The sequence below is a fragment of the Lemur catta genome, chromosome 3 (assembly GCF_020740605.2).
Source record: "Lemur catta isolate mLemCat1 chromosome 3, mLemCat1.pri, whole genome shotgun sequence".
Taxonomy (NCBI): Eukaryota; Metazoa; Chordata; class Mammalia; order Primates; family Lemuridae; genus Lemur; species Lemur catta.
This window is the reverse complement of record NC_059130.1, coordinates 72,565,458-72,586,793: the sequence shown is the minus strand read 5'-3', so window position 1 is coordinate 72,586,793 and position 21,336 is coordinate 72,565,458. Positions and strand designations below refer to the sequence as shown.

General features: G+C 34.1%; 1 protein-coding gene across 1 annotated transcript in view; it reads left to right on the top strand.

Moving 5' to 3' along the window:
- LRRC7 (leucine rich repeat containing 7) overlaps positions 1 to 21,336 on the top strand; it is a 496,095-nt gene that overhangs the window by 442,464 nt on the left and 32,295 nt on the right. The window contains exon 24 of the mRNA XM_045547767.1: positions 7,814 to 8,035. Coding sequence (XP_045403723.1) covers positions 7,814 to 8,035 — 222 coding nt within the window. The remainder of the gene's footprint in view (positions 1 to 7,813; positions 8,036 to 21,336) is intronic.

Sequence of the window (21,336 nt, the reverse complement as noted above, 5' to 3'; positions counted from 1 at the left end):
CCACCATGCCCAGCCAGTATTACATTTTAAATTTTGGTGTCCATGTGCTCATTTCTACCATACATAAATACACTTGATTTATGTACATTAATCTTGTATCTTATACTCTTGCTAAACTCACCTGTTAGTTTTAGACTTTTTGTTGTCAATTATTTTGAATTTTCAATGTACACAATCATGTCATCTGTACATAGGACAGTTTGTTTCTTCCTTGTCAATCTTTATGTGTCTTATTTCCTTCTCTTGCCTTATTTCACTAAACTAGAATTTCTACTACTATGTTGAGTAAGAGTGGTGAGAGTTGACATTTATGTCTTGTTCCTGATTTTAGTGGTAGAGCATTTAGTTTTTTGTCATTAAGTATATTAGTTGCAAGTTTTTTTAGATGCTCTTTATCAAGTAGAGGAAGTTTCCCTCTGTTCCTATTTCTCTGAGCATTTTATATCATGAATGGATATTTAATTTTCTCAAATACTTTTTCTGCTTCCATTGATATGATCACATGATTTTTCTTCTGTAGCCCATTAATATGGTATATTACATTGATTGATTTTCAAATATTGAAAAAGCTTTATAACACTGGAATAAACATTACTTGGTAATGGTTTATAATTCTTTTTACAATTTCTTGACTTTTTAATTGAAGTAAAATATACATGTATAATTTACCATTTTTCCATTTTTAAGTGTACAGATTAGTCATAATAAATGCATTTATATTCTTATTTTTCACTTCCTCTCCCTCTTCCCCATCTCCTTCCCAGCCTCTGGTAACCACTAATCTACAATCTATTTTCATGAAATACATCCTTTTTTTGTAGAGATGGCATCTCACCATGTTGCCCAGGCTGGTCTTGAGTTCCTAGCCTCAAATGATCCTCCCATCTTGGCTTCCCAAAGTGTTGAGATTAAAGGCATGAGCCACTGTGCTTGGCCGAGATCCATTTTTTTTAGCTCCCACTTATGATTGAGAACACATGATATTTGTTTTCCTGTGCTTGTATTATTTCACTTAACATAATGGTCTCCAGTTCCATCCATGTTGCTGCAAATGGCATTCTTTTTTACAGCTGAATAATATTCCATTATATGTGTGTGATTTCTTATAATCTGCATATAGTTACATAATATTCTTTAATTTACTTTGCCAAGGTCTGTCTTTTAGTTTGTATATTTATACACTTTACATTTAAAGGAAGAATTGGTACATTAAGGTTTAGGTCTCAATTTAATCTTTTATTTTGTTTGTGATCTCTTTTTTTGCTTTCCTAGTTTCTTTTTCCTGTTTCCTGTGGGTTACTTGAACATTTTTTAGAATTTCAATTTATATTTTTGCAGTGTTTTTAGTACATATCCTTACATAGCTTTTTTAGTGATTGCTCCTGGTATTACATTATATATACATAACTTATAAAAGTTGTGTCAAGTGTCAAGTGAAGTGTCAGTGAAGTATGGAAACCTAACCTCCCTTTATGTCTCATCACCCTCCTCTGTGTATAATATAATTGTCTTAAATATTTCCTCTACATATATTTAGAACCATTTCTGACAGTGCCATAATTTTTACTTCAATAATAACACAATTTTAACAATTCAAGAGGAAAAGGAAAGCTCATTGTATTTACCTATATATTTGCTTACCATGTTCCTTCTTCCTTCCTAATGTTACAAGGTTTTTTCTTTTACCATTTCCTTTCTATTTAGAGAACTTCCTTTTGATATCATTTTAGGATAGGTCTGGTAGCAACAAATTCTCTTTGTTTTCCTTCATCTGAGAATGTCTTGATTTTTCTTTCATTGCTGAATAATATTTTTTCACAGGTCTAGGATTTGGGTCCCACAGTTCTTTTCTTTCAGCATTTGAAAAATATTATGTCACTTCCTTCTGTCATCGATGGTTTTTGATGAGATATCCACTGTTATTCAAATTTTTTTCTATAGGTAAGATGTCATTTTTCTTTGTTTGCTTTCTAAATTTTTTTCTTTGTCTTTAGTTTTCAGAAGTTTAGTTATGATGTGTCTGTGCATAGATTTCTGTGGGTTTATTCTATGTGGAATTCTTGTTGCTTCTTGAATCTGTAGGTTTTTGTCTCTTACCAAATTTCCAAATTTTTCAGCCATTGTTTCATCATGTAATTTTTCAGCTCCACTTTCTTTCTCTTCTCCTTTTGATAACATGGTTGTTAGAATATTTGTAGCCCCACAGTCCCTGGGACTCTGCTCATATATTTTGCAGTGTGTTTTCTCTCTATGTTCAGATTTTCCTGTTGTCCTATCTTCCAATTCACTGTTTCTTTCCTCTGTTCTCTATAATTTGCTGTTGATCTCTTCAATCACTGACTGAACTTTTTAATTCAGTTATTGTATTTTTCAGCTGTAAAATTCCATTTGTTTCTTCTTTACATCTATCTCTTTGGTGAGACTTTATATTTCTTTGCTGATGGTGTCTAGTTTTTCATTTGTTTCAAGTGTGTACATAAATTGGTCATTGAAGTATTTTTTATGGCTGCCCTAAAAATCAGATAATTCTAACATCTTTGTCCTCTCATCATTGGCATCTATTGATTGTCTTTTTCCATTTGGTTTGAGATGTTCCTGATTCTTGGTATGATGAGTAATTTTCAAATAAAACATGGACATTTTCATATTATGTTTTAAAACTCTGGATCTTATTTAAACTCTCTGTTTTAGTTGGCTTTCTCTGACACTACTCCAGCTGGGGAAGGGTGCAGTGATGCCTTGTTATGGCCAGGTGGAAGTAGAAATCCAATTTTCCCATTCAACCTCTATTGACCCTTGAGGCAAAGCTTCCTTCATCATTGGTCAGTGCGGATGGAAGTTTCAGCTCCCCACTTGGTCTCCGCTGATACATTGGTGGAGATAGCCTCATTACCACTGGGTGGTAATGGTGAAAGTCCTGACTATATAATATTAATGGGTCTTCTCTGACAGTAGAGGGGTGCTTCATTACTGCTGGGTGGGAGTGGAAGTCCAAGCTCCTCATGTGGTCTCCTCTGACACTAGGGGAGAGGGGCTTATTACTAGTTGATGGGGATGAATTCTGTGGCATCTTACTTGCCTTCTATAATACCACCCCAGTAGGAATGTTGCTGTGCCTTGTTATATCCTCATGAGGGTAAAAGTGTATGCTCACCACTTGGCCTTTTATGGCCTTGTTGGGATGAGGCCACAGTTTTCTCTATGATGTTCAGCTATAGTAGCACAGTTATTGTCCAAAAGCATTTTGTCTTGCTTGGCTTCATCTTTCCTGATCCTCAAGCTCAAGAGAGTAGGCTTCTGTTGGGTTGTTTTGTTTTTCTTTTTTTTTAATTTTTGTCTGCACCTGTTTTTTGGCACTTTCAGATTATCTGCTCCCTCAGCTCCAAATCTGGGATATATAACATAAAAATAAAACCCAGGGAACTTACCACCATGTTGTAACTTGGACCCTATGTCCCTAGCTAGTCTGCCTTCTTCTCTCTATTTTTCAGTCTCTTGACATTTATTTATATATAATGTCCAAGGTTTTTAGTTGTGCTTAATGGAGGGAATATGGAAAAGTACATCTACTTCATCTACCTAGAAGCAGAAGTTTTACTGGCTCAATTTTTAATACTTAAAACTGCATTTTTTAAAAAGGCACTGCAGAATACATGGTGTCAATAGAAAGTAATAGAACTGGATTTTTGTTATTGTTGTTTTACAAAATTACTAAAACTGACTCATTTAAATGACGGCTGATTCCTCAGAATCCATTAATAAGTTATCCTTTGGAGAGGATTCTGTATCGTCAATACTGCTCCCGAATTTTTTTAGAACTGTTTTGGACTTAATTTTAAAGAATGGACTGTGTTCTTTTGAACAGTCTCAGTGGCATAAATTGTAATGCTTTGAGGTGGTGTTTGATATTTGGAAGTAAGCCCAAGTGGTTTAAGAGCCAAAATGGGTAGTAAAATAGATGACCAAATTGGGTAATACAATCCACTTCTCCATCTCACACTCTTTTTTAAAAGAACAGTGTGAACCAAATTATATTTATAGTGAGAAAGCCATTTCTTTTATATCATACGAAACCTCCCAAATACTTCCAACTTCCAAATAATAAGCTCGATTAGCTGTGGGATGAATTTTGCATGAGCAGTGCCATTTGGTATCAAATCAACATTTCTTTTCTGTGGTTTTCACATAAATGCTTCCTTGAGTCCCATGGATATTGGAGGTTTTTCCTGTAAACTCTGACAATTTGTTTTTTGGGTCAACTTCAAAATACCATATTCCATCACTATTCTCCTTGAATACATGTTATTTTGTCCAACTTCCCTTTGAAAGTTCCAAACAAATGTCAAATCTTCTCTATTTCTTTTTGTCATTCAAAATGTGTAGCACAGACTTTACAGAAACCTCCATGTCCAAATTCCCCTTCAGTATGAGTCAGTGTTCTCAGAGCTAACCCTCTGCTTAAACAAATCCCATCTCTGACATTTTCCACATTTTCGTCACTCCTTTGTACTTCATCATGAGCATCCTTATTACTGTTCTCATGTCTTTGTGCCAGTCAAAAATAGCTTCCTCTTTACAGTTCTGAACCATAATTGTCCCTCTAGATGTCTTGCCATTTGTATTTGTTTAACTTTCTACAAAGTGCTAATTCTTCACTTTCTACAGCTGTCATTCCTCATCCCCATTCATCACAGCCTATAGCCCAAGAGACTGAAAGAACTGCTGCTGCTGCTGCTGCTAACAGAATCACTTTACAGCATGTTCCTTCCACGTGCACTTTTTGTTTTGCTAAGCCATCTAAGAACATGCACTTCATTACTTCATAGTAATGAAAAGATTACTAAATACAAAATCTTCACCCTATTTGCTTAACTCTAAAGCTCAAAGTCACACGCACAGCATCTAAAATAGATGATAGACCTAATTCAGTAACTAAGAATGGCCCTTTGGCAAATTCAAGAAATGCTAAAGAAATTGAATATGTCTTCCCTCAACATCCTGATCTTTTTATTCTTTTTCGTGGTTTATTTTCAGTTCATAGTTCAACTATTAGGAGGAGGGCGCCACTTTGGAGGGGAAAGGGCCACAATATAATGTAGTGTTTAAGAGCAAGACCTCAGACAGCCTCAGTTCAAATGTTGTTCCTACCAGTTTACAAGTTGTACAAATTACCTGGGACAGTTATTTAACCTCTCCCACTCTTAGTTTTGTCCTCAGTAAGAATGGATAATATAATCTAATAATAATTACCTCTTAATGCCGTTGTGAAGATCAAAATAGGTAATATGGTGTCTTAGCACATTGTTTGGCACTGTTTGGATGGTAGCTACTACTTATTAAATGCCAGTTACTTTGTCAGTTATTAAAAACTTTAAGTAGGATAGGCTGGCCCTCAAAGAGTTCGAAATCAGCATAATCCTGAGCTAAATTGTCCCATCAGAAGAAGAAATAAAACAGAAATATAAGTCTAAAGGCCATTACAGTTCTATGACACATAGAATTAAGTTTTCATCCTTAGATAGTCTGTACATTAGTGGGTTATTCTAATCAACAAAGTAATCGTTAAGCTGCCATTATTGATTTTCTCATGCAACTTACTTATACATCATGAAGCCAAAATCTTTCAGAGTTTGTCTGAGTGGAAAAATGCTTTGCTTATCTATGTGATCATTTTCAATTAAATTGCCAACCTTCCTCTCTCCCACTGGTTCAAGCGCTGACTGAAGACCCATGAATATTATGCCAGTAGAGGTGAGAAGCAGGTATAAACGTAAAATCCAATTGATTGCTTGGTAGCCAGGCCAGTCAGTCTCAGTGAGAAAGCTCAACCCTCAGCTCCTCCGGCTCTAGGACATCATTTTTTCTAACTATGTAACTGAGCATGCCAGTGAGTTCGATCAGAGTACAGCAGCTCAATATTATACTTGGCTTTTCATGGCTTTCCCCTCCTGCCAAACAAAAGAACATGAAATTCCATGGGAGCAGGAAAGAATTGAATTTGCAATAAGGAACAACTTGACCAGAACGGTGTTCAATCTTCTAGAATGGCTGAAAAGGTTACATCATCTCCTTTCATTAAGATTTCTGAAAAGGGAATAGATACACAAAGAAATACACATTTGTGCCTTATGATGTTATCTTAGTTTTGTGTTCACTGGTTAAGTGTTTTGGACAGTGTTGGATTGATAATTGTTTTCACATTTTGCTGGTATAGCCTGAAACTCTTTTTTGCATCTTCTCCAGTTTCTCATGACTGAAATATCTGGTTTACACTACTGGTTTTGAATGGAAAAAATTGTACATGATACCAAGATAGCCAGTTGGACATCTAAAATGTAATCAAATGGTTATTTTGCCATACTTATTGCCAAATAATAATTTTAAATATTTTCTTTTGAAATTATCCTCTTGTTTGGAATCCAGCAATATACTTTCCCTCTTCAAATGATTTTCCATTATCATTATAGTTTGTTTTTTATGTTGCTCTTCTTTAAGAACTTTAAAATAATTAAAAATTAATCTCTTTCATGAATACTTGTCTAATAATTATCCTTTTATTCCTCCAATGTGACTTTTTCATGATAATCAAAAATCTTAATTAGTCAGGAAAGTTCACAAGCTTTCCTAGATAATAAATTCTAAGATGAAATCACTTTTGAATTCCAAGTTACCTACCCTTAAAAAACCAAGAGGAAAGACAATGAATTCAGAAAGTAAATCCTCAGATCCTTCAATGGTAATAGGAGAAATTCCAAGCATAGCACTAAATATATGTTTAAAATTGTTAATGACAAGCATTCACTTGCCATGTTAGACCTCTATGCTAAACCATTCTCAATTTAAAAAGGCATATTCTGGGTTACCAGTTCACAAGCAGAGCTTCTTGCTTGGTAGAAAAGACATCAAGTAGAATCACGCAAGGAGCTGATGCTAGAATGAAGGTAAGAAAATAGGAATAAACAAAAGAGCAGGGGTATGATGATGTCATTTAAAGATGGGAGACTGCAGCATACATAACCTCTCTCTTCCACCTTTAAGAATTGAGAAATGATCATTATCACTTTAAATAAGAGGTACTGATGAATCTCTCTGAAAGCTCCTGGTCAAATGATTTTTGCATGTAGAGCTCCTTTTGAAGACCTTTCCAGATCTAGTGCCTCCATAGGCTACAGATACAGTAATTTATTACATGATTAATTTTTAATGTTACTTAGAGACTCCAAAAACCATACTCTTAATTTAATAATGTAGAAAATTAATAAATATTGGTTACACTCACCTAATAAGCTTACCTGTGGCATAAAAGAAAATAAGTAATTCAATTCTTTTGCTTCAGATTTAGGAGACAGTTTCCATCATTTTTACCCTGATGTTACTTACATAGTATTACATCTCTCTCTCTTTCCCTCTCTCTGTCTCTCTGCCTCTCTTTCTCTCTCTCTCTCTCTCTCTCTCTCTCTGGTATTTTTTAAAATGAAACACCAGATAGAGCTCCACTTTATTTTTAAGTTGTGACTTCCTTTTCTTCTTGAGATTTTTCAAGCTGAATTTTGTTCCTTTAAAATGGGGTTAAAATAATCTTTGGCAAGTCACCAGATGACTATAAATGTATTTAATGCAACTTTGGTCCAGTATTAACATTTTCATAAACCACAGTAGGCAGACCCTTACTGTTTCTTCATTACCCTTTCCCGTCGTGGCTGAGAGCCCAAATGATGCCACTTTACCCAAGAGATATTCTGTACGTGTTTTCTACTTTAATCACATCCTTTCAGAACACGAATTTTTGCCTGACAGATTATCTTCCCCACAGGCAGGCAGTCACATCCAGACTTTGATGGGGTCCCAAAGCCTTCAGCATCGCAGCCGGGAGCAGCAGCCATATGAAGGAAATATAAACAAAGTGACCATCCAGCAATTTCAGTCACCATTGCCTATTCAGATCCCCTCTTCACAGGCCACCCGGGGACCTCAGCCTGGACGGTGCTTAATTCAAACTAAAGGGCAAAGGAGTATGGATGGATATCCAGAACAGGTGAGAAGAGATTTTTCATTATTGATAAATCTTCAGGAAATCCAGAGAATCCATGGTTTGCCTTCCCTCATTAATGTGATCCAGAATACAGTGCTATCACCATGTTGAATGGGGTGGAGTAGTACTCTTTGTAAAAATTGTATCATTATTTTCAATGGTTAAGGACTACAACATGTAGGAATTTGTGGTTGGTAACATGTCCATTCCACATAAGGAAAAACTCATGAGTCACAATAGTTTTCCAATTACTATCCTACATCCTCTCTTACCCACTCCCAACTGCAATTTAGCTCTACCGCACAGCTTTTGAATGTTAGTAAGAGCTTCAGTGGATTCGGTGTGTTTCCCAAGGCCTCTGGTAAAATTGGCAGTGTGAAAAGTAAACTGTATTATTCCCCTCCATTTGTGGGAAGACATTTTTTAAAAGTCCTATCTTCTGATTGTTGAATAATAGAGAGATAAATCTTTGCTCTAAAGAAAATTATAAACAGCTAGAAGGGAAATATTTCTGAAATGCTCCAAAAATTACTGATAAGAGCCATGCAGCACAAACACTGCTGTTCTTCTACCTATCTAAAATTAGGATTTGCTTTTCCATTGTAAAATCTGTTATTCTTCCTTAGGACCAGAAAACTGAATAGGATCTCATCTATTGAGCTATATTAAGCTTAGAAAGTAAGACATTAAAATCTTAACACTGTTAAAATTAATTTATCTTATTTCAATTTTCAGATAATTAAGCAAAGCTCCCATTGACTTCACTGACTTTTTGATATGGTTTATAGAAGTTTCACTTTATTGTTGCCTACTCACAGTTTTACATATCACCTACCTTATTTTCTAAACATATAAGACAAGATTAATTTCATTCTCCAGTTTTTTCCTTTACATTGTTACGAGCCATTTATCATTTGGCTCTCAACTGTTTAAACAACTCTTCTATTCCTTAATACCCTTCTTGAAGCTGAGATTATATATTAATCATTCTCAGAATCACAGATACTTTTTTCAAAATAATTTTCTTCCTTTCTTGTTCTGATCTAAACCAAGTGTTACAATTAACGTATGATAAACCAGACAGATGCTTTTAATTAGATAATGACATGAGGTTTTTAATTTTCCAGAGATTTAAAAAAGTTAATAAAGTTTTAAATTATGCTTTCTCAGAGGCATTTTAGGAGATTAAAAACTTAAAAACTTAATAGATATTACTTCCCCACAAATATCATAAGCTCAACCCAGTTCTCTAATTTAGTTGTTCTTCTTAATAGCTACATGGGTTTTTTTCTCCCAGAATCAATGTATTTTAAAAATCCACTGAGATCAATGCATTTCATTTTAACCACTTTGAATAGTAGGTTAAGTGTTAGCATGCAGTTATTCTAAACACTCTAAATTTAAAGGCTATTTTAACACTTTCTAAAAAAATACATAAATTGTAGAAAGTTTAACTAATAAGAGGATTAGTAACTTTTAAACTTTACATGCATATTGAGTTTCAAACATCATGATTATTTCAGAAAATGTATTTATAGTAGCTTTCAAATGTTTTGATCCACAGCTCTGATAACAACAGGTGCCTTTCAAATTGATGTTTAAAAAATTTAAGCATGCAATGGCTATGGTAAGGAAAGGACATAAATATAACTCCTTTTGCTATGCCAGTTTTTTCTGCCTTGATTTCAGGCTTAAATGATTTAGAATGTATTATATATTTCAAAATAGCTAGAAATGAGGACTTGAAATGTTCCCAACACATAGAAATGTAAATGCCCATGATGATGAATATTCTAAATGCCCTGACTTCATCTTGACACATTCTATGCATGTAACAAAATATCACATATTCTCCATAAATATGTACAAATATTAAGTGTCAATTAAAAAAACTTTAGGGTGACCACAAGAAAGCCTCAAGAGCCTTTAAACAAGTAGCACTGATCCCAAAACTATGCTCCCCCCACCCCCAATTATAAATCAAGTAGTTTCTTAAAATTGTTTTCAGCATCAGTATAATATTTGTCCGCTACTAGGGGCATGCTGGAGCCAGCTCACCCTGGCCCAGTATCATATGCACTCTTCCCATCTCCGCCCTCAGTGACATCACATCAACAGGTGGAAGTTGCAGGAAAAATTACACCACGAAAATCAGCAAACACTACAAATTAGGGTATTCTTCTATCCTCAACCAGCTGTTAAACATTTTCCAACACACCTCTGACTACTACACTGTTTTCTTTTTTTTTTTTTTTCTTTTTCTAACCTCTCCACTTCTTCGTTTAATTCTATAGCATTCAAGAAAGAAAACCCTAGGACTAGATCTCAAAATTTGGGGTTCTAGTTTCATGTTTACTTTTATTAAGCCATATGACTCTGGCCAAGTTAGTAACTCTTCCTAAGGTTCTGCTTCTCTCCTTATGAATTGAGGACACTACCACTCACTCACATTCAAAAAGTTTTTATGAGAGTCAAATGATACAATTCTAGGCATATACACACACACACACACACACACACACACACACACACACACAGAGACAGAGAGAGAAAGTAAACCTGGTACTGAGGATACAGAAATAGAAAATAGAAGAAATGGAAATAGAAGATTTGAGAATTAATATATTTGAAAGAAACTTAAATTATCAGTCTCAACCCCTTAATCTACAGATAGAAAAACAAACCAAAAAAATACAAAAAGTGACTGAAAGAGGATATGTAATTCACTCATAATGAAACTATTTCATGTATTTTTTTACTTTCCTAAGTCTTATTTATTTTGAAAAGTCAGATACCTCTAATATGTGCGTGTGGTGTTGTATGTTTTCAAACAAGACTCTTATTCCAAATTTAATTTAAAAAATGTAAAAAAAATATTTAAAACATTTTAAGACTACATGGAGTTTTGCATGACAATTATAGAGTAGTGATTTAAGAGTAAGGACCACAGAGATAGCATAAAATTTCTCATGTGGATTTTGGGCATGTAAATCAAAACAGTCCCATTTTAATGAGACATTTCTAGTGGTCTTTAAAAGAGCCAAGAAGAGAAAAATAAAGTCTTATTTAAACGATCATAACAGAAATGTTAAATTTGGTCAAGTATAAGATGGAAAAAAACCTGAATCATTCAACATTTTTAAGAGCAAGGAGATAAACCATAAACATAGCACAAAGAAAGACTACTCAGCAAGACTCAACACTAATTCTATTAAAATAATGCTTGGAAACTCTACTTTTAAAAAAGTAATCAGTTATTGTAATGCAAGAGGTTTTAAAAATCTGATTAGAATGAATATACATGTTTTTATTTAGGGAAAAGAAGTCTGAATGAAAACAGCAAAAGAAGAGACAATAGTTACCATACATTGAGTGCCTGCTATGTGTTTTGCACTATACATCTCACACACAGGTCTGGCATTCAGGGGTGTGTGACCTGCACAGTTGTACAAGGTCCTGCTTAGAAGGGCCCCACCCTTGGATTAAGGCTCCACTGTCACCATTTTGTAATTCTTAATAATTGTTGATCAAGGAGCCTCACATTTTCACTTTGCACCAGGCCCAACTAATTATAGAACTAGTGCTGCTTACATATACCATTTCATTTAATCATCACAATAATCTTATTCTCTTTTTTATTAATATAAATAAACACCCAAGGCACAGAGAAATAAGTAATTTCTGGAAAGTATAATTGGTCAAGATGGAATTTTAACCCAGTTTATCTGACCCCAAACCCAACTTCTGTGTCACAATCTGTTAAATTAACCACATGATCTCAGACACTTAGCTGCTGTGGCCTCAGTGTCCTCTTTTGTCAAATGATACTAATTAAACCTGCTTGAACAACTAAGAACTGCAAAATTGCCTCATGCGGATGGAGTGTTGATATGAACTCACATAAACACTTCAAATTGACTTGAAAAGCAAAAGCTACTGAAGAAATGGAAACTTTTAATATTAACAAAAACATAACTCTGTATACCTTAATGTGACCCAAAGAACTCACGTATTTTTAATCTGATTAAAGTTCCATATGGCAGTGAACATATATAATAAATGCTACCACTGATGACACTGAATGAATTAGAATGAGTTATTTGTGACCTAAGCAGAATATTCAACTTTGTTTAGCCATAAAGAAGCACTTAGTAAACTTTGATGTTCCTTCTCAGTGATGAAGCCATCTAACTTTTCAAACCACTCATTATAAATAGGGCAAAATATCCAAGACTTCTAGGAACTTAGAATTCTAAATTAATGCACTTATTTGTACATGTTTATTTTTCAGAAACAATGGATATCAAGTCTGTTTTCAACTCTAAGATAAAATAAAATAAAATATATGGAAGTGATTTTTAAACTATAAAGTGTTACCCAGATTCAAGATATTAATTTCTGTGGACTATAAATCTTATTTCTAATAATAGATGTTCTTTTTAATGAAAAGTCTGCAGCAAAAACCATATGCATGTCACCTAAAGTTTATTATCAGGGCATTTTACTTGGAAAATGGATTCTAATGCATAAACCACTTAGATTACTGACAAAAATAATAGAGGATAAGAATCATAGTTGTATTAAGTGGTGAACTAAAGAAAACAGCCAGAAAGTGAAGGCTTGACTCCCATTCTACATGAAAAACTCTTAGCCATAATATCCGTCCTATTAGCTCTTCCCTTTCTTTCCCAGTCTAACTGAAGAAGCTTAACGATCCTATCCACCTTATCCTCCCATTCAAAATATAGTGATACTTTATCTTAATTGTTCTCAACCTCAGCTGTAGACTCTATTCAGGAGCTTTAAAAAACACTGGTGCCTTGCCCTCATCCCCAGATAAACTGATTTTATTAGTCTGTGTGTGGCCTAGGAAGTGCAAATTTTCAAAACTTGCCAGGTGATTCTATTGTGTAGCCAAAGTTGAGAAACACTGCTTTAGATATTTTATAGATGAATAACTTACCGGCTGAATAATATATTGATATTATCACTATTTAAAAGCATACATAATTGATCATAACTTGTTGAATATTTTTAAAAGAAACTAAAATTAGCTTGGTTTTTCCCTTTTGCAAATATATAATCCAAGACAGAGCATATTTATATATGTGGAATATATAATACCAAAGCATAAATAAGAAAAGAAAACATCAACATGATACTTCAAACCTCTCAAAACCTTTTCATATATTAACTGATTTTAATTTAATTGATAATGCTGTGATATAAGTAGAGCAGTTTCCACTTTATTGACTAGAAAACTAAGACTAAGAAAAGTTAAATATCTTGTCTGTGGTCATATAAAAATTTAGAAGCTGAGCTGGAATTAGAACCCAATCTCATGAACCTACCACATTGCATGCTGCAGCCTGCTGCACTATAACCAAGCATGTAAGTCAAGAGTAAGTTCACATTGGAAGAGTGAAACAGTGGGAAAATACACCCTCTAGTCCATCCATGTCTGTTCCAAACAACAGGAATATCCTAACATATCAAGATGGCAGGAGCTCCATAGTTGTCTCCTGCCAGTGCCTGTAAGTATACATGCAAACTAAAGTTTGTGCCTGAAATAGAACTTGTAAGATGACATTAGACTCAGCCTCCATGAGTTATACAAACTGTTATGCATCCATCATATATTCAAGAAAAAAAAGTTCCAAACCCTTCTCAAAAGAAGATGCTGTAGTCTATCCTGGAAGAAGTCATTTTAATACCAAATAATATTTGGAATACATGAAGCAATTGGCTGAAAGACAAAATTTCAGACATTTCTTTGGCTTAGATGCTTTGGCCAGCTGCCTGAAGAGCACATAGGAGTTCCCGGTGAGGTTTTTGCCTATTGTAGGCAGGTGAAGAAAACCACATTCTTCCAAGTGATGTAAGAAGAAAAACTTGGAAAGATTTGTTTTATTTAAATTATTTATTTTTAAATTAAAAGGCAATAATTTAATAAAGATACTTATAAAATAGGTGTTAAAATGATTATAATTTTTTTTTACTCAGATGATTTCAGGGACATCCTATATCTCATCCTGCCCCACATAAAGAATTGTTATTTGTAAATATTTTCCCCGATAGAATGTTATTCTTCAGTCATCAAAATAATGCTTTAGCTCTAAATTTACACTTCACAGTTTGACAAAAAGAATGTGTAACTCAACACCACAAATTTTATCAATTGACTTTATAAGTTTTCTGCAGTCACATGGTAGAATGCACAAATATTGCAGTAGAAATCAAAAGAACTTTTTTAGTGTCCCACTAAATATAGGTATGATCATGTTGGTTTCCGTAAGTATAAAATGAAGAAAGTGAAATGAATCATCTTTAAAACTTTTTTCCAGACTGAAAAAGCATTTCAGTTTCTATTTCCTAGATACATACAGAGTCAGCTAATTTTTTTCTGAAAGACCTAGAAAATGCTACAGCAAGGGGTTTTATTCAACAATCTTGATGAATAAAATCTTTTTGAAAGATTTAATTAGAGATTTGAGCTGGACTTACATCTCTCGTTCACAACAGAAAAAGGTATGAAAATAGAAGAAGTATCAGTATTTAAAAAATAGTTATTCTTGAATATTAACATTTATATATTCTATAATTATTGTTACCTTTTTGAGCCTATTACTCAGGCTCTTTAGAAATGTTGGAAAATGTAGAAAAGTTTTAAATAGACTTTGTATGGCTACGCAATGCACACAATGTAAGTCAAAACAAAAAATTATAGAACCTTATTACTGCATGGCAGTCCTTATCATACAAGTGCTATTATATAATAACCCATAAAACCAGGAGCTAAAAGTAACAGCAACTTTAATTTCAAGTTTAATTTACACATCATGAAGCATTCTCTCTGCTTCTGTTAAATTTCCATCCTCATCTGACTTGACCTCTCAGCCATGTGGTTTGACTCACCATTTTTCTTGAAACATTTTCTTTTCTTGGCTGCCATTATTCTACTGGTTTTTCTCTTACCACACCAGCCATTATTTCCTGGTTTCTTTGTTGGTTCCTCCTCTGTCCTGACCAAATATTGGGTGATACTGTGCTCAAGACTTGACTTTTCTCTTTTCTATCCACACTCTTCCCTAGATGAGCTCATTCAGCTCCAGGCCGGATGACCAGCCCTGACCTCTCTCCTGCACTCCAGATGTTTCCATGCCATTAGCTACTTGTTGATATCTCAACCCGGATGCCCAATGAACTTCTTAAAGTTAGCCTGGTCAAAAGAAACTGTCAATTTCCTGCCGTTGCCCCTACCAAACCTGCTTCCCTCCAAGATTTACCCATTTCAGTTAATGGCCCTTTTATTCACCCTTTTGCTATGACCCTTTTTCTTACAGCACACAGCGATTCCATCAAAATATATCCTAAATCCACCATGTCTCAGCACCTGCACCACTACCATCTTAGTCAGCCATAACCTTACCCCTAACAACTTCAAAATAATTGCTTTTTCTCCTTCCAGTTTACTTTCCCTTGGTCTATTCCCTACTGCCACAGTGATCTTTTCAAAACACAAATCTTATCACATCAGTTTTCTGCTTAAAATTCTCTAGTGGCTTTCAAAATTTCTAAATAAATTCTAAATCCTCATTGTGGCATAATGTCCCTATAGATCTGGGCCCTGCCTACCTCTCTTTCTACTCTTTCCCTAGTGGTTTTCTCTGTCATTCTGATCATGTTGTTTTTTAGCAGCTTTATTGATATAATTTACATACCATACAGTTCACCTGTTTAAAGTGTACAATTCAGTGGGTTTTTGCTATATTTATACAGTTGTTCAACCATTACCATAATCTGACTTTACATTTTCATATTCCAAAAAGAAAGGAGCCATTTTCTGGAAGGAGTCATTTTCCATGCTCCCTCCTTCCAGCCCTAGACAACCACTCATCTACTTTCTGTATATATATATATTTGACTATTCTAGACAATTAATATATATGGGATCATACAATAAGTGTTTTTTCATGACTTGCTTCTTTCACTTAGCACAATGTACTAAATGTAGCATGTATCAGTACTTCATTCCGTAACATTGCTAAATAATATTTCATTGTATGGACATACCACTTTTTGCTTATCCATTTATCAGTTGATGGGCAATTTGGGTTGTTTCTACTTTTTGGCTATTATGAATGATGCTGCTATGAACATTAATGTACAAATTTGTGTGTATGTTTTCATTTTTCTTGGGTAGATACATAGAAGTGAAATTGCTGAGTCATATGTAATTATGTTTAGCATTTTGAGGAACTGCCAAACTATTCTCTAAGGTAGCTACAACATATTACATTCCCACCAGCAATGAATGAGGATTCTATTATCTCCACATCTTACTATACTTGTTATTGTCTCTTTTTTATTATAGCCATCTTATGAATTAATATCTCATTAAGATTTTGATTTACATTTATCTAATGACTGATGATGTTGAATATCTTTTCATGTGCTTATTTAATATTTGTATATCTTCTTTGGAGAAATGTCCATAAAAATCTTTTGCCTATTTTTTAATTGGGTTATTTGTCTTTTTATTATTGGATTGTAAGAGTCATTTATGTATTCTGGAGATAAGACCCTTACTAGATATATGTTTTGCTAATATTTTCTACCATTCTGGGTTTTCTTTTCACTTTCTTGATGGTTTCCTTTGAAGCACAAAATTTTTAAATTTTGATGAAGTCCAACATATAAATCTTATGCACCTTTGGTTTCATATCAAGGAATCATTGCCTAACCTAAGATCACGAACTTTACTCCTCCTGTATTTTATTCTAAGAGTTTTACAGTTTAGGTCTTATGTTTCAGTCTGTGGTCTACTTTGAGTTAATTTTTGTGTATGGTGTGAGATACTGTTACCAATTTATTCTTCTGCATGTGAATATCCTGCTGTCCCAGCACCATTTCTTGAAAAATTATCTTGAACTCTTTGTCAAAATAATTCGACCATAAATGTGAGGGTTTATTTCTGGACTCTCAATTCCATTACATTGATCTATATGTCTGTCCTTATGCCATCTTGTTGTTTCTTGACTTTATAAAGACATATCCATCTTTAGGACATTTACAATTGCCTTTTTCCTCTGCTTAGGATAGTTTTCCATTTTTCTTCTTGTCCATTTCTTATCCTTAACATCATTTACATTTCCACTCAAATGTCACATACTCAGAGAGGCTTCTTTTGTCTACTCTATCTAAAATAGCTGCTCACTCCCATTCAATCAATCTCTACTACCTTTTCTGCTTTATTTTTTCAGCAGCTCATCTCACTATCTGGAATTATTTGTTTGTTTTTTATGTTTAGTATCTATCTTCCTCATCTGAATGTAAGTTGCATGAGATCAAAGATTTTTTTTATCTTCCAGGCACTTAGTAGGGAATCAATAAATATTTGTATAATAAAGGAATGAATCATGATTTCTGCAACAATTTTCATTTTCAGAGCTATAATGGTTTTTAAGTAGTTGATTACATAATTGAAGCACTCTTTAATAACTGGAATTCATTCTAAAATTGGTCATGTGTTTTAACAAGGAGCTATCATATCCTTTTGCTGCTGTATATTTGAAAGTATCCTTGGCTGAACATTTATATTATCTCATTCATTTATTTATTCAAGCAAAACTTAATTGAGTGCTATGTGGCAGCTGTTGCTCTAGATAGTCAATGAAGAGGTAATAGACATAAGGAAGTGATTCAGATGTCCCACTTGCATGAAAAACCATATGTTAATAGATGTGGATGTCTCTTCAGCAGAGCTTTTCTTATAACCCTCCCAGAGTTCAGGCCTGGAAATGGCTTCAGAGGTGAAACATTCTTAGTTATAAACTTTCTTTTTGATGCTTCAGAAAGTAACAACCCTCCAATGGGTGAAAACCTGCCCTTAAATTTCATACAGTGTAAGATATTTGGGGTTCTAGTTGCTTGAGTTACCAAGGGGATTTTCAAACAAGTGTATAATTTAGGGTTTTTTTTTTGATAAAAGATAATAAAAAAGCTTCTTTTACATTTGCAAATAAGCAAGATTTCCCTAGATTTTTTATCAGCTAGGACACTTAATTACAAGTGACTCAATGTAATAAGACTTCATCAAAAACAGAATGTTTTGACCCATATAAGCTGAAACTCCAGGGATAGGGCAGGCTTTAGATAAGACTTAATGCTAGGCTCAGTGGAAGTCATGACTTCTTTTTCCATGGCTTGGTTTCTGTCTCAGACAGACTTCTCCCTTGTGGTAAAAAGATGGCTATGAGAGCTTCAGATCTTCTCATTTAAAACTAGCAAGAAGGAGCAAGATTCTCTTTTCTGGAAATCCTAGTAGATATCTCATAATTCCTTTCTGATTGGGTTACCTGCCCATTTTATAAACAATCACATTTTTTAGGGAATGCAGTGCTTTGTTTTAGGTCTAGATAACATGACGAACTCAGAGCATACAGGCTGAGCATAAAGAAGTGACTGGTTTTTCAAAGAGAAATTAAGGTATAGCCGCCAGAAGAAGGACGAACACATCTTGGGGAGCAGAAAAAACAGGTGTCTACTAAAAGTTGTATGACATACACTGCAAGGAAAGAGAATGGTCACTAGAAAGACACTTCATTATAGCTTTACCAAGTATCTTTCTGTAATGCTACTCCCTAATTCTGAATTACACCTCCCCAAACACACACACACACAGCATAACTTCCTATGTTCCTCTGCTACTAGGTTTTAGAGCATTGCAGGACCAAGTCAGAGCACTACCCTCTATGGATTACAGATTATGACCTCATAGGACCTCACTGCCACATAGCAATCCATTTTATCATGAAGTCCTCTCTAAAACAAGACCCAGTATTATAATTAGAGTAAGATTAACACAGACCAGAGGTAGCAAGTAAAGTCAAATGATGGAAACCGATTCTGAAAGACACAAATGCACCATTGTCACCAGAGTGCTGCATTTCAGCCAGAGATGTCATTCTTCAAAAATCAGTCTCTTAAAAGATAACTGAAATACTGATTCCCATTAAATAAGCTATTTATTAGCTTCTTAGACCTGACCTTTTGTTGGAATGCTACATTTCCTCTTTGTTAATCCTCCAGTTTCAGACTGTTTCTGGCAGTGAGGTATTCTCTCCTCTTAAATTTTATGGCTTCTTTGGGCCTCAGCAGCAGGTGGAACTCCTTATATGTGAGATGAATACTCTCTCTGACATGCTTTATGAGACCCAATAGTCATAACACAACCTATTAGCCATACCTGAGCGTGCCCGAGAGTAGGCTAGCTTCAGATCAGAATTTATGTTTGTTTGTCACATTTATAAAACCACAATATCATCTTTATTATTTCTATTATTAAAAAATATATTGAGGCAGTTTTTCATATAACTTGGCACATATGAAATTTGGTTCCCTTAGATTTTTAGTGCCCTCCAGATTTACAATAATGTAAAATAGATATAGTCACTACCTTGAAAGAGAACAACTGGAAATTACCCTCAGCAATTTACTTTGCAAATGAAATCTGTTACATTTGTTTCCTTTCAGGTTTTATATTGGTCTGGGGAAAGCCAGAAATGCATATACCTTCCACATATTACATTGTGCAATATGAAATTTTTACATTAGAAAGATATAACCCCAATTTTAAATAATTTAATTGGAAATACATAGATATATGGGAAAAAAATAAAAGTGTTTTAATCATATTGGTTGCTTTCTTCTCATTTTATAATTAATAAATAATAAAAAGATACACTGGAATGTTGAATAAAGCTAAATTAATTATTCCTTCCAGATATATCAAATTATTATATGCTCATATCCATAGACTGTGAGCCATATACATAGAATGTAGAGTGTAATTTCTATCACTCTATAGTAACTAGTTTTAACAAATCTAGCTCAATTGAAGAAAAAGTTGCAATTAAATATATCTTTAAAATAAAAATATGGGAAGGTACTTAGGATAATAGCATTTACCCATAATTTAGAAACTGTTCATTAATGACTCTACCATGAAAACTACATTAGTGGATAGTTTTTTGCCCTTGTGTTGCAAGCGAATTATATAATAGCTAAACATTATATTTACTGTTATGAAATATGATAGTGAATTAAGGATAATCCCATTAAACAGACAAACCTAATTGATCCAGGTTCCAGTGACAACATGTGCTAAGTCAGGAATAGGATTCAAGTTTGCCTTGACCTACCTAAGAGGTAAGGATTAAAGGTCCCTTTACTATTAAAATACAGGGAATATTTTGGGCATTTGCATTTTCCATAAGCAAATTAATAAGCTAAGCAAGAATGATGGAGAAAAAAACATTAAGCTACTTAAGAAAACAAACATTTCCAATCACCATTAAGAACTTTTCCAGTATATATTTATATAAATACAAAATATATGCTAATGTATTTTCTGATTTTTTTTTCCTAACTATTAATCTTTTGCCTGTTCACCTCTGGTAACACCTGTTTCACCTTGTTTTAGTACTTATTCTACAGTTAAAAGTTATAAAAGTTATATCTTTATGTAACCAAAGTATGCTGCCTTGTGGTCCCAAGTCTTTCAATCATCTGGGGTCACCCTGTCCCACTTTACATGGAGAACTAGCATTTTCCCCACAGCCCACACACACATCTCCAGCTCAGGATCACCAAGAATTCTTAAGTTTTATAGTTTCTCTAAGGCATCCCTCACACTGATTTCCCTTCTGCTGACTTCTTGATCCACACCCTGTATTTTATAATAGCTATCATCTTTATTATAGCCTTACCCCAATGCCACCATTTCACCATACTACTATAAAAGACAAAGCTCTCATGTTTAATAGCCTTTCATTGATGATTTAGGGTACTGGGAAGATAATATAGCACAGAACATCAGAATATTAGCCTTCACAGTACTAAACATTTATTAGCCATTCCCTGTCACAAACAGTGTCTCCACATTGTTGACCTCTTTCTTAAACTAGACCTATTCACGCTGTTCTCCTCTTTCTTCTAAGGGCCCGAAATTCTACTCCAGGAGCTGCTGCCAGACTCAAAACTCTTTTCACTGAGCATTTCACCCTTCCTTTGTTTTGCCCTCATTCAAGCTATGGTCCTTTTCTCAAACAAAAAGCACTAATATTCTTAAACAATACAATTATCTACCAAGGAGATGAATCATACTACTCTACTAGAAAGGAGAAGCAACTTATTGAAATAGCCATTATTTCCCCTCACTCTGTATCTGAAAGTTTTCCTTTCTTTTTTCATACTGTCCTTCCCAATCAGTCTGAATGCATGTTGCACTTATGGTAGATAGC